The sequence below is a fragment of the Populus euphratica genome, unplaced genomic scaffold (assembly GCF_000495115.2).
Source record: "Populus euphratica unplaced genomic scaffold, PopEup_1.0 scaffold92.1, whole genome shotgun sequence".
NCBI lineage: Eukaryota > Viridiplantae > Streptophyta > Magnoliopsida > Malpighiales > Salicaceae > Populus > Populus euphratica.
In genome coordinates this window covers 458,828-472,391 of record NW_011499974.1, presented here as the reverse complement: position 1 = coordinate 472,391, position 13,564 = coordinate 458,828, and the positions used below count along the sequence as shown (strand labels likewise).

At 34.9% G+C, this 13,564-nt stretch overlaps 2 protein-coding genes across 2 annotated transcripts; one reads left to right on the top strand and one right to left on the bottom strand.

Annotated features, from left to right (window-relative positions):
* The first annotated feature begins 3,526 nt into the window (after positions 1-3,526).
* LOC105139430 (SNF1-related protein kinase regulatory subunit gamma-1-like) lies at positions 3,527-6,899 on the top strand. The gene is made up of 6 exons (XM_011045855.1): positions 3,527-3,858; positions 4,058-4,230; positions 4,764-4,934; positions 5,024-5,299; positions 5,663-5,826; positions 6,281-6,899. Exons 1-6 carry the CDS (start codon positions 3,651-3,653, stop codon positions 6,576-6,578), a joined length of 1,290 nt encoding a protein of 429 aa, XP_011044157.1. The 5' UTR covers positions 3,527-3,650; the 3' UTR covers positions 6,579-6,899.
* A 2,806-nt stretch (positions 6,900-9,705) lies between these two features.
* LOC105139429 (exocyst complex component EXO70B1-like) lies at positions 9,706-12,210 on the bottom strand. Its single transcript, XM_011045854.1, has one exon. It carries the CDS (start codon positions 12,005-12,007, stop codon positions 10,022-10,024), a length of 1,986 nt encoding a protein of 661 aa, XP_011044156.1. The 5' UTR covers positions 12,008-12,210; the 3' UTR covers positions 9,706-10,021.
* Positions 12,211-13,564: the final 1,354 nt, after the last annotated feature.

Below are 13,564 nucleotides of genomic sequence, written 5' to 3'. Positions count from 1 at the left end.
AAGTTAAATTCTCATCCAGCTCCATATTTTAAAATAATATAAAACAAAAATAATTAAAAAAACACAAATTTTTTTTTTTAAAAAAGAAGAAGATAGTTTTGAAAAAAAAGAAAAGAAAATATAAAAATACAAAAAAAAATATGTGGAGAAAGTTAAAGCTAAATTCTCGACCAATTCAATGTTTAAAAAAATAAACAAGAATAATCTTGAAAAAAAATATGTGGAGAAACACTGTAGCAAAACAAAAACCATGTGAGTAAACATTGTAGCAATCCACGGTGTTTTAGAGAAAAAAACTACAAAGCTAAATTCTCAATCAGTTTAATATGAAAAAAAATAAAATTGACAAAGATAATTCTAAAAAAAATCATAAAAAACCATGTGAGGAAAATATTGTAGAAATTCAAAGTATTTTAAAGAAAAAAAACTATAAAGTTAAATTCTCAACTAGCTCCATACTTAAAAAATAAAATCAACAAAAATAATTAAAAAAACACAATTTTTTTTTTTAAAAAAGAAGAAGATAGTTTTGAAAAAAAAGAAAAAAAATATAAAACAAAATATGTAGGGAAGGTTAAAGCTGAATTCTCGATTAATTCAATGTTTAAAAAAATAAACAAAAATAATTTTGAAAAAAAACATGTGGAGAAACACTGTAGCAAAACAAAAACCATGTGAGTAAACATTGTAGCAATCCACGGTGTTTTAGAGAAAAAAACTACAAAGCTAAATTCTCAATCAGTTTAATATGAAAAAAAATAAAATTGACAAAGATAATTCTAAAAAAAATCATAAAAAACCATGTGAGGAAAATATTGTAGAAATTCAAAGTATTTTAAAGAAAAAAAACTATAAAGTTAAATTCTCAACTAGATCCATACTTAAAAAATAAAATCAACAAAAATAATTAAAAAAACACAAATTTTTTTTTTTAAAAAGAAGAAGATAGTTTTGAAAAAAAAGAAAAGAAAATATAAAAATACAAAAAAAAATATGTGGAGAAAGTTAAAGCTAAATTCTCAATCACTTCAATATTAAATTTTTTTTGACAAAGTTAATTTAAAAAAAATACAGGAAATACTACAATAAAACAAAAACCATATAGAAAAATATTATAACAATTCATAATTTTTTTTTTTATATAGAAAAATATTATAACAATTCATAATATTTTTTAAAAAATATACGAAATAGAATTCTCAATCAGCTTTATATGAAAAAAATTGACAAAGATCATTTTAGGAAAAAAAAGAAATTCATAAAAAAACCATGTAAAGAAACATTGTAATAATCTAAAATATTTTAAATAAAAAAATTAACTTCATTTTTAGTTAGTTTAATATTAAAAAAATTAATAAAAATAATTGAAAAAACACAAAAAAAAATAATTGAAAAAAAATATGTGAAACCCCAAAAAAGAAAGGGGACGGAAGAAAAATGCGTGGGGGAAAAGGAAAAAAAGACAAAAAAACAAAATAAAAAAAAAACCAAAACAAAAAAAACATGTGGGAAAAAAAGAGAAGGGGGAGGAAAAAAATGTGGGGAAAAAAGAAAGACAAAAAAAATGAGTAAACAGAAAAAACAAAAAATCAAAACAAAAAATATAAAAAAAATATGCAGGGAAAGTATACTTTAACCCACACGTTTGAAAGTATTAGTTAATAATACATGCACCCTCTGTCCATAAACTTATTTCCCCCAACCAAGGCACTAGGCCTTTTCATCAGGGTCTAGTACATGGACGGGGCGAGTACAACCCTCTATCTAGCCAACAAAAATTCTATAAGAGATGGATTGGATATTGGCATTTTTATTTATTCAGGTTAATAATCTATTCCTTTCGGTAGTATTGGTCATGAAAAAACAAATCAATCACAAAAAAAAATTCAAAATAAAAATTAAATTTAATAAAAAATAAAAAAATCAAATAACTAGGAGTAAAATAAAAAATAAGATTCAATTAAAAATAATCAATATAAATAAAATAATTATAATTTAAAAAACTAATTCAAAAGAAAAAAAAATGAAGGTTTGGTTTAACTTTTGGAATGGCCAGCATGCAATCTAGAAAAACACACTAAATTAAAACAAAATCACGGTGAATAGACTCACACACACCACCTAGTATGATTAGATCATGATGAAAAATTAAAAAAAAAAATTGAATGATATTTTTAAAAAATTATGAGGTTCGCTCCCATTACCCAAGGGTTACGTAGATGCATTTTTTTTTAAATTAACTGAATGATTAAAATAACTTGTCCTAAATATTAACAAAAAAAAACTAAGTGTAAGAAGTTAAAAATATCCCCATAAAATTTCAGATAATAGCAGGAAAACAATTGGGAAAATACAAAAAAGCTCATAAAACAGAAGTTTAAAAAATTGAAGTTCAAAGTTAATTGAGTAATTAGACTGTAAAAAAATTGAAAATCCTATGACACCCCTAAGCATCATCAGGCATTTATTTATTTTTATTCAAGGGTAATCTAGTATTTCCAAGTGAAAAAAAAATTAGGGAAAACGTTCACACCCTCCAACAATAATACACTTACATTTATACGCTGTAAAATGATAATATTACCCCTGGTTTTGTTTAAGGAAACCAATAGGATTGCATTTTCCAAGGGCAAAATGGGAGAAACACAGGATTGCTGTTTAGAGCATGGGTAATCATTGAGCAAACAGTCTAAACTCTAAACTATTGAAGGCCATAACGTGGCATCCTGAAAAAAATATCGACTACTACTTAGAAACAGCCACATGTCAACATCAGAGCCACGTCATTTTCCAAGTCATTCAGCAATGTCAAACTTGTGCGCCATGCGCGCTGTGGCGCATACTAGATTGCCGCGAAAGTAGCCGCCATGAAGAATCGGATAAGAAAGGTCCTTTCCTTAATTAAGAAACAAATTTATAGGTCTACAAGGATAAGCTTTACCCATGTAATTCGTCAACGACTTTGACCACTCTTCTGCATCGCCACCAATGCACCCTCACACTCCTCCACTATCCACGTGTCCTTTCTACCTTTTTTTAAAAAATCTTTTCTCATAGATAATATTTTTCAATCTATTTATTCATTTATTTGATTTGAAATTATCCATGACTCTTAAGAAATTAAGAAATTAGTATATTTAAAATATTTTTTTAATGTGGAACTAGATCTTTGTTTATTATCATATTTTCATTTATAAGAAGATATTATTTTCAATAGTTACTTTTTAAAATAAAATAAAATATAAGATAATAATATAAAAAGTAAATTGATTTAATCTTCTTTGCAGAAAAATTTTAAAAATAAAAATATGATATTTTAAGTATTATACACCTGAAATAATTATTCATTTTGAAAGTGAATTCTTGTTCTTTTTGTTAAGAAAAAAAAATAAAAGTCATTTTTAATGGAAAGAAAGTCAAAATCTTAACGGTTATAAAGTGTGGGAATAAAAAGAACAAAGTGAGATGGGTGGTAGAGGATAAAGGAAGATACGTTGTATTTATTCAGCAGGGGTGCTATCATTGGCAGCATTGTAATAAAAAAAACAGAGAGAGAGAAGGACCTGCCTTGGATTTGCGCGCACATAAAAGAAGAGAGGCACTAGGCGACCTTTCTTTACCGAGAAGAGAGATTGGTGAGTGGTGGGAAAATGGCAAGCATGCAGCTTATGAGAAGGGAAAGTGCTTTTGTTCATGAGGTTACGCAAGACAGTCCAAAAAGTCCAGAAGCGAGGCTGGGAATGAAAGTAGAGGATCTATGGGATGTTCAAGAACCACAGTTAACTCCAACTGAGAATCTTAACGCTTGCTTTGAGGGTATCCCTGTCTCTGCCTTCCCTCCCGCTCCTTCTTCTCTAGGTAAATAAATAATAGATACCCCACTTGTTTTAAAGCTGTAACTTGTATGTTAAAGTTATGAATTAGAGTGATCATGATCACTTTGGTTGTTTCGGTGTTGTTTATGATCAAGAGTGGAACTTTTTGGATACCCTTTTTGTTTTTTATGGAGTTCTTTCTTTCTATAGGAAAAATATTTACTTTTTATTTGGTTTTGTAGTGATCGAGATAAAATCAGACACCAGTCTAGAAGAGGCTGTTCGTATACTTGCAGAACACAAGATTCTCAGTGCTCCTGTGGTGGACGTAGATGCTCCCGAGGATGCTAGTTGGATTGACAGATATATTGGGGTTGTTGAGTTCGCTGGGATTATAGTTTGGATTTTACATCAGGTTAGGTATCTGGCAAGCTAGCTAGCCATTTTTTTTTCCTGTTTTGACTAATGAAAGTGATTCCAGCATCTTTTTTATGTTTTCCTTCTATTATTTTTTATGAATATGTTCTGTTTATTTTGTATTAGAAATTGGATAAGAAAAATAATGGAAGCAGGCTCGTTTATTTGATCTGTCAACACTTTGTAATGGTTTGACAATACAATCAATCCTTAACAAGCAGATTTAGAGAGGTATCAGGATATATTGTATCTGATTTAGAAAGAATGGGATAGGCATTTTTTTTCTTTATTTATTAATGTTGCTTGTGATCCTGTTTGTTCGTTGATTTTCACAATTTATTGATGCTGCCTGTGATCCTGTCAATGCTTGTATATAAGGTGATAGCAACTGAAATTTTCATTTCTTCTTAAAAAAGTTATTTTAGTCTGTCGAACTATGAGAATGAGATCTATGGTGTTCTTTGTCTGTTATTCTTGTGCTCTGGAGATCTTTTCTGAATGGTAATTGAAAATGGGATTTTTTTTTTCCAGTCGGAACCTCCATCACCCAGAAGTCCAACCTCGGGATCAGCTCTTGAAGCGGCTGTTAATAGAGTGACCAATGCTGCTAGTCTCGGGGCCTTAGGTCCTGAAGATGCTGCAGCAACTTCTGGAAATTTTTTTGAGGCTCTGACTTCTTCCGAATTCTACAAGAACACAAAGGTTATTATGATTCATTCTTTGATGTTAACATAAAGCTTGTTAATCCTGATATTGTATTGGATCATCTATGCTAACTTGATATCATACAGGTTCGAGACATTGCAGGGTCATTCCGTTGGGCACCGTTTCTCGCTTTACAGAAATCAAACTCCTTTCTGACCATGCTTCTGTTGCTTTCGAGTTATAAGATGAAGAGCATTCCAGTGGTTGATCTGGGTGAGGCGAAGATTGACAACATCATCACCCAGTCTTCTGTTATTCACATGTTAGCGGAATGTGCTGGGCTTCAATGGTTTGAAAGTTGGGGAACAAGGAAGCTTTCTGAAATTGGTCTTCCCTTGATGCCCCCTGATCGTATAGTCAAGGTGCTTCACCTTTTCCTGTAAAGTATTCTTTAAATGGATTCAGGGTTACTTGCATTCATGCTTGTTTCTAATGCTTTGATCAGTTTATTGTGTTTAGCAATGCATTGAATGAATCATTGTGATTTATGAGTGTATTTATGTTGGCTACGGGCCAATAAATCTTTGATCTGGCCATGCAAATAAATTGAGATTTTAATGGCACGTTTGAAACCTTGTCCCCAACTGAGAGCGGGTTTTTCTTGCCAGTGAGACTCCATTTTCCCTTGGTGCTTTTTTTTTTTTTCCTTTCAAGCAGACATGATAGGTTGTTTTGAAGGTTTACAGGCTAATGATACTCACTGAATAGTTACTTGTCTGTTTTAGGTGTACGAGGAAGAACCAGTGCTCCAGGCATTTAAGCTGATGAGGAAAAAAAAAATTGGTGGAATACCTATTGTTGATAGTAGCGGTGGAAAGGTAGTAGGCAACATAAGTATAAGAGATGTCCATTTCCTTTTAACTGCACCAGAGATCTACCACGATTATAGGTTTGTGGCTCCATTTACTCCCTAGTACCGTGTTTTATTTGGTAGTTCATTTTTATAAAAATGTCCTGCGTTTTGTAGTTGATAATTGGAGCTCTCAGGGAGCCTAAAATGTGCCTGGTCATATTGGTTCTCAAATTTATAAGGATTTTGTCGATGACAATAATAAGCTGGTATTTAGAGTCGATTTGGAAGCTGATGGAATTGCAAACTTTGATGATGATCAATTCTTAACAGCGCATGCTTGCAGAATTAATCTGGTTGAGCTAAAACAATTTATTTGTTTTTCCTTTTAGACATAATAATATTGCTGAATCCATGAATATCTCACGGTCATGGGCGCCAAGGGGTAAAAATCAGTTAAAAATTCTTGTAAAACTGAAACTTGTAAGATCTTAGTGTAGCATCAAGCTTTCTTTTCCATCTCAGTACCACTCATTTAAAATACTTTTGACAGATCCATCACAGCAAAGAACTTCTCGACTGCAGTTAAAGGCTACTTGGAGACGCACCAAGAAATCTCACCTTTTGTGCGTGGCATGGTGATATGCACCAAAAACTACTCTATTAAAGAATTGATCATGAAGCTTGATTCTGAGAAAATCCACCGGGTATATGTCGTGGATGATGCTGGGAATCTGGAAGGGGTGATCACACTGAGGGATATACTATCAAGGCTTGTACACGAGCCCCGGGGCTACTTTGGTGATTTCTTTGATGGAGTGCTGCCATTACCTTCGAACAGTAGAGTTTAAAGAGGTATTATAATGATCTGGTCATTTCCTAATAACTGACGGTGTTTTTCTAGTGTTTCGGCTAATCTCCTGATGATTATTAGACGTCTGGTAAATATGGTGGTTGTAACATCGGTGAGCACCCTTGTGATGAGTTTTCCACGGGTCGGACATTGTTTCACTTTCTGTTTATCTTTGATGTAGAACAGTACTCGATTTTGAACCCCTTTGTGCTGGAATCAAATAAGCAGGGCTTATTCTGCTTGTCTCACTAAGCTGAATGCTGAGTTTTCCATTTACCAAATTTGCATGTTTTTACAGTTACTATCCTAGTGTGTTTTCTGTTTTGTGCCCCTGTGCTTTTCTTTTCTTCTATATTCTGGGCGGAGTCTTTTATGCTCCGCAATAAAGCAGCAAGCATCTGATATGTTTTGATTTATTTTCTTGGGAATTGGATTTTCTTTCTTGGAACAACTCCACCGTGCTTCGTTCGGTGGCCTAGGAGAACACTCTGAATGACACGAGGGGAAAAATAAGTAACGGGAAGGCCCTATCAAAGAACTTAGAGCAGGTTCCAAGGATTTCTGAGGCTGGACACCTTCTGATTCCAACAATATCAATTTGATTCTTTTGTGGGTCAAGACCATTCCAAAAATATTTCTAGCTCACCTGGATTAGCGGACTGTGGATTCTAATAGAGCAAAATTCATGCCGAGCGGCAGACAGTGGACTGTCAATTTCTGGTATTGCATGTTGCTGTATTTTTGTGTTTATTGTTGATCTCAAGGATAACGTCTCCTTCAGTGGCATCAAGAAAATCAAAAAAACCTTTTGCATCGAATACAAGAATAAGAATACACGTTAGAATATTGATTCTTACAATTATTTTTTCACTGTTTTCTCGAATATTCTCTAATGCCGGTACTTGTTTCTGGACATCTAAGCAATTCCGCACCAAAACTGGATGATTCTCTTTGGAGGCTCTTGAGAACCGTCTTTACACTACATTCCACCGCGAATCCACAAGTTCCTTTATCAAGCAAGAAAGAGTAAGCTTTTCGGAATGTCTTACACGTGGGTAGAGTCATTTTCTCCTTGAGCAAAGAATCAAATCAAACTTTTTCCTAAATGTCCACTCTTCATGGTATCTATAACATTATTTCAGTTCAAGCCACTAGATAACCTATTTTAATGAAAAGACAGACAGGTTCCCTCATCGATGCAAGGCCGATCCTTCTTGTTGGCTGCAAACGGGAGCAACAAAAATCCACGGGCATTCCAATGTTTTACCACAGAGAGGTTCATATGCCTCCACTTGGTGTGGGAGGTGGTATTTCGCATCTACGCAAACGAGTGATGTAACTTGTCTAACCAAGGCTGTATCAAGAAAAAACAAGCCGAGAGCCATGGCAACAATTTTGAAAGGGCAATAAAAGCACATGATGATCTGGCCCACTGAATCGTATTCCTTGGTTTTAAGCAAAAGACACGGCATGTTTACCAGTCACATGTATTCGTAAGCATGCGGGGTATATGCTAAGTAGCTCAGGGACCTCGTGCCCCCCACCAAGTCGAGTTCCGATAAGTGACAAAAAGCCAACCACGAACCACCTGCCTGAAACCATTATTGAATGGGGCCTTTTCTTTCCAGAAACTTGTAGTTGTAGACAAATCATAGCATTGATTCGGAAGTTTCACCTCTGGACATTAAAAAGAGAGCACAGGCACTCGCTGGAGCAGACCACTGTACTGAAATCTCTCTAAGAAAGTGTGAACGCCAACCTTCCCTCCTTTCCCTCATTTCGTTTTGTTGCAAACATAACAACAGTGAAGATCTCTCCCCACTCGTATAAGACCATCTCAAACCCCATGCTCAACACGTCAAAAGGGATCCAGAATAAAAGGCAAGCATGATCAGGATGCATCGAACTAAAAAGCTTTGGGTTTTCGGTCGCCAAGGCATTGAATGATTTCTCCAACCTAACCGATTGGCTGCCTATTTTCACCAGGACTATGTTTCTAGGGATTCCCAAAAGAGAATGCAAGGCATCTTCCACAAGATGGTGCGAATCAAGAGTCCACCACCCATAACTAAACGACCTGACAGCCCTTTCCCAAATCATGTTTTATAAGACATAAAGTACTTCCCTGTATGATCGCAAGAGATGCATTCAGATAATATTTGCAGGCTGCTGAAACAACATTTTACCCTATTTGGATGTTACTTGCTTCAAGAAATAGGCATACTCCAAGAAATAAACTGCTCTTCCCAATTGGTGAAGCCTTTCATAGGCCTAACAGAGCTTCAAAAACCATGCAAATTCAATTTAACACCAGAAGAAGGAAATGATACCTCACAAATCTCTTACCGATTGCAACATGCTAACCAGACAAATTTCTACACGAACTAGATTCTACTCCATTTGCTACGCTACTACCCCTGCATCAAACGGGCACAGGTTCTGGGTCAGTCTCAAATAATTGGGTTTACAAGGCGTAATGACTAGTTCTAAGACAACCAGAACCCTGTACTATGACCGGTCAGAGTCACAGGACCTCAGAACCTAACAAAAAATATACACGGGGACAAGCTCTACTCGTGTCTGCATGGATTTGAAACACTACAAATACAAATTATCACTGGTATCAAATTACATGAACCTTAGCATTCCTCCCACATTAGAATCATGGACCTTTAAGTGATGAGAAACTTATGAATGAATCCTAAGAAACTCTGAAATATGTAGAATTCCACTTTCTTAGGCACTTCTACATTTTCCAATATAAGAACTTGTTCAAAATTGCCAGCTTAATACAATCCCTTATGGAGCTTTTCAGGTTTTTCAACACTGTCAAGGTTCTACCTCAGGACCTCCATAACCAAAGTTTAAAAGTAGTGAGAAAAGCTTAGATCACACTTTCATTTAACACTTCTTCATCTTCTACTGCAAAATGTAGTTAAAAATTGTCAGCCTATACGATCCCTCATCCCATAATGATATGCATTCCAATAATTTGCAATCCAGTATTTTGCAAATACAATACAATAGACTGCTCTATCTCTAGGAGTTTCCAAGTGATATTGACCTCAAAACAGAAAGATAACATTTCATAGCTTCGATCCCATTACTCTCCTCACACACATTACTTAGTCAATCACTAAAAATTGCATTGCCAAATATTACAGGCCAATTGGAAAAAGTATGCTTTGTGGTGATTTGGTGACAGTAGAAATACATGAACAAGAAAGAATTCACAATTAAAAAACCTATGGTCTATAATACATGTACAAAGTTTTATATAAAAGGGAGAACTGTTCGACTCAGAAGCCTGTATTTAAAACATTACACTAAGAAAATACAAAAAGAAAAGGAAAGCACGAGATCCAGATACAGCAAATAGGTAAACTCTCTTTTTTCTAATCCTTGACAGGAACTTCTTACCTGTTAAAAGAGTCATGAATCCTACGAACTCTTTCTTCTAAGATGGTGAAGAACAAGGGGGGTCCCTTCAAACAAATCAATTAAATAATTCTCCAAATCATCTGGTGTGTACTTTATGTATTTCCCAGCATGTCTTCCACTCTCTAGCTGACTACCAAACCTCCCCATAAATGAGCGATAAGCTGGTAATACTTTCTGAGATATGGATATTCGAAGCTCTTCACGAAGTTGAGGATCTAGGACCTTCCAACCAGTCTGAATCCTGTATATTTCCTCAAAGCACGCATTGAAATTCTTGAACCTTTCCTTCAAAGCCACTTTGGAGGAGGGATTATTAGAATTCCCACCAATCCCTTCATCCTTCAAGCATGACAAGGCCTTAGTCCAAGCAGCCCTCAGATACGCTGTGGCATATTGGCGTATTTGGCCACGGTGTTTGCGGACCCATTGTTCTCCCAAAATCTTTATAAGTTCTGAATCCTTGACTTTTTGCACCATGTACAGAATATTATTCATGCGAAATATATACTGCATAGCACCATCCTCATACAGTGTTGATTTCTCCTCGAGATTAGACTCCAAAGTCGATAACAAGGCCAACAATCTCCTTGCTATAGGCCTCAAGCTCTCTAACTGTAACCTCTCACCATCATCATTTTGCAATCCATTTAACTCATCATCATCATCGTTCTCCAAAAGTGAATTCAGCGTATCACTATAATCCACAAGCAGTTTCACATAATTCATCACATAACGTGTAAGTGGATGAATCACTCCACCTAACATAGGCTTCCTAGAAGTCTCACTTTTCACAGCATTCTCAAACTCCACAAAAGTCCCTTTAGCCGCCCGTCCCAACCCAGCCAACACTCCTTTCGCCTCACTGCACACAAACTCATCCGTGACCATAGCTTCCAAATCTGGGAAAACACCAGACAATGCATCATACATATCCAAAATCCTAAACAGCTTCTCCGGTGACCTCCTTCCAATAGCCACTGCCTCCGCAAAATTCAACAACTGCATCAAACAACCTTTTGCAGTCTCATTAAAACAAACCTCCCTGGCCGAATCCGACCCACTAAAAATCACATCACAAAGCCTTTTCTCTCCTCTCAAAAGAACCTTAACACCAATCTTAACAGCCTGAACCCACTTCTTCATCTTCTCATCCAAAGGCTTCCACTCTATCTTCTGCACTTCCTCAATACTCAACTTCTCAACACCCAAAATAACCAAACACTCGTCCAAGGCATCCCTTCTCACACTACTATAAACCTGCACACACTCTTTCTCATACCCTGATCGCATCATTCTATCAGCAATCCCTTTCAAATCCATAACCGCCTCGCTATTAATCAAATCAACACACAAATCATCTCCCAAACTCGCTCCTCTCTCGTGAAAACACACACTCCCAGTCTCCACTTCTCCAAAATTCTCAAACTCCTCGTCAATTTCCCCTTCATTCGCTGCAAATGAAAGCGAAACCCTCCTAATAGATCCATACAAACTCTCCGCGTCAAGCGGAACAGTATTCCTTATCAGAATATGCCCAAAATCCTCTTCCAATCTCGTCATAGCCACTTGAACCAGAGTCTCCGCCCGGTCCAAAACCTCTGAATCAGGCCCGACCGATACATTATCTAACAAATCAAGAATCTCATCAATAGCAGCTAAATAATATCTAGATTCCCCCGCCGAGTCATCCCAGGAAGAAGCTCCGGCGTTGGAGGACATGCCGGAGTCTGACCGGAGAATGATCTTCTCGGCGGCGTCTAGAATGGAGGACTGAGAATCCGAATCGGTTTTGATGAAGTCGGATATGTTCGATAAACGGTTATCAAAACTCGAAAGGATTAATAACATGTCTTCGCGTACATTTTTTGTAGTGTTTAAGCTGTTCACGATCTGCTGCGCTGTTGCCATGACACGGTCGTCTGCTCCACCGCCTCCTCCCCCTCCCCCTCCGCTGGTTAGACTGCTTGTCGTGGTGGTTGTGGCCATTTGATTTTTGGGATTTTAGGGATTTTGTGGGAAAGTTGAAGTGAACTCTTTTTTTTTTTTTTTTAAAGTGAGCGAAGTAATCGGGTGTTGCCTTCGTTTGGTTGGCCGGCTGGTCTGAATTTCTTTTTTCCTTTCTTTATTTTGAGAGAGTTTTATGGTTTTGTAGTTGTAGACAAGAGAGAACAGAAGTACTTGTGTCGAGTCAGGCTATACTTGTCGTCCTTGTTGATTTGGTAAACTATATTCTAGCCCCTGCATATTTCAAAATATTTCATTTCAGCCACTATATTTTTAAATTCCTCAATTAGCATCTCTTTTAAAGTTTCTATTACACCCCAAATCCGTACACTAAGGGCATCAGTTTACAACCCAATTTGCATTGTACTGAAGCTCAAAAAGGTCAAATGATGAGATTTCTTAGTTACCCAATTTCTATTATATTGTCGTGTCATGAAAAACATGAGCGTTGCACGATTGTATAATTATTTTTTATGAGGACCGAAGTGAAACATCATTGGAAATTTAGGAACTAAATAATAGTTTACTCTCGTTGCTCAGCTTGTTTGGATGGTGGACAGTCAGGCGTGTGCTGCTGCTTGTTTTTGAGTTTTACAAGTCCTCTTCTCCTCTTCATTGTAATGTCATTCGCGCATGTTGACTGCGAAGAGGAGAGGATGCGAGGAGTACAAGAATTCAAGTTTGGCGGACGTAGCGGTGTCCAATATTTGGATGCAAGAGAAGATAGATGGGTGAAATGAGACTTTTTGAAGGTGAAATTATTTGTTTTTATTTTTTTTAATATTTTTTAATATTTAATTATTTTAATATATTTTTAAATAAAAAATAATTACAACAGTGATCTTGGCTCTTAGACTTGAAAGAAACTATTTAAAAAAAAAAAACAAATTTTGAGTTATTATTAACAATTCAAATTTATAAAAAGCTCAAGTTAAAAGAAAAGGAAAATTGGAATTTAATAATCAAAATGCAATATTTTTTCATATAGAAAACTATTTTTTTATTTTTAATTTATATTGAGTTTAAAAAATACTTTTTTAATATTCTCCACGGTTTTTCACTATACTTTTTCACGGTTTTTCAAATAAGGGCGATGTAATTTTTTCTTTATCATAAAAGCATATTTTAGAAATGTAAGATATTAGCAAAAAAAAAATATTTTTATATTTAATCAATATCGTAGATTTAATTCTTATTGTAAATTTAATATAAATTCTTTTAAGTTAATAATATAACTTTTTATGATAATTTTTTATTTAAATGAAATAAAATAAATATTTTACAATTATATTATCACAAATAGAAAATATTAAAATAAATTTTATAAATTATAGGTTTATTTTTTGTATAAAAAATAATTGTAATCTTATTGTATTTTTTATGAAATTTTTTATTTATTTTCAACAAATGAACGAATTGTTTTAATTTTTATCAGAGAATAAAGACTGAAAAAGGACTGCACGTTGTTCAACCTCTTACCTTTTTTGTTTGTCTATTCCTATTCATGTTTTGGTACAAAAGAGCACATGGGAACGAATA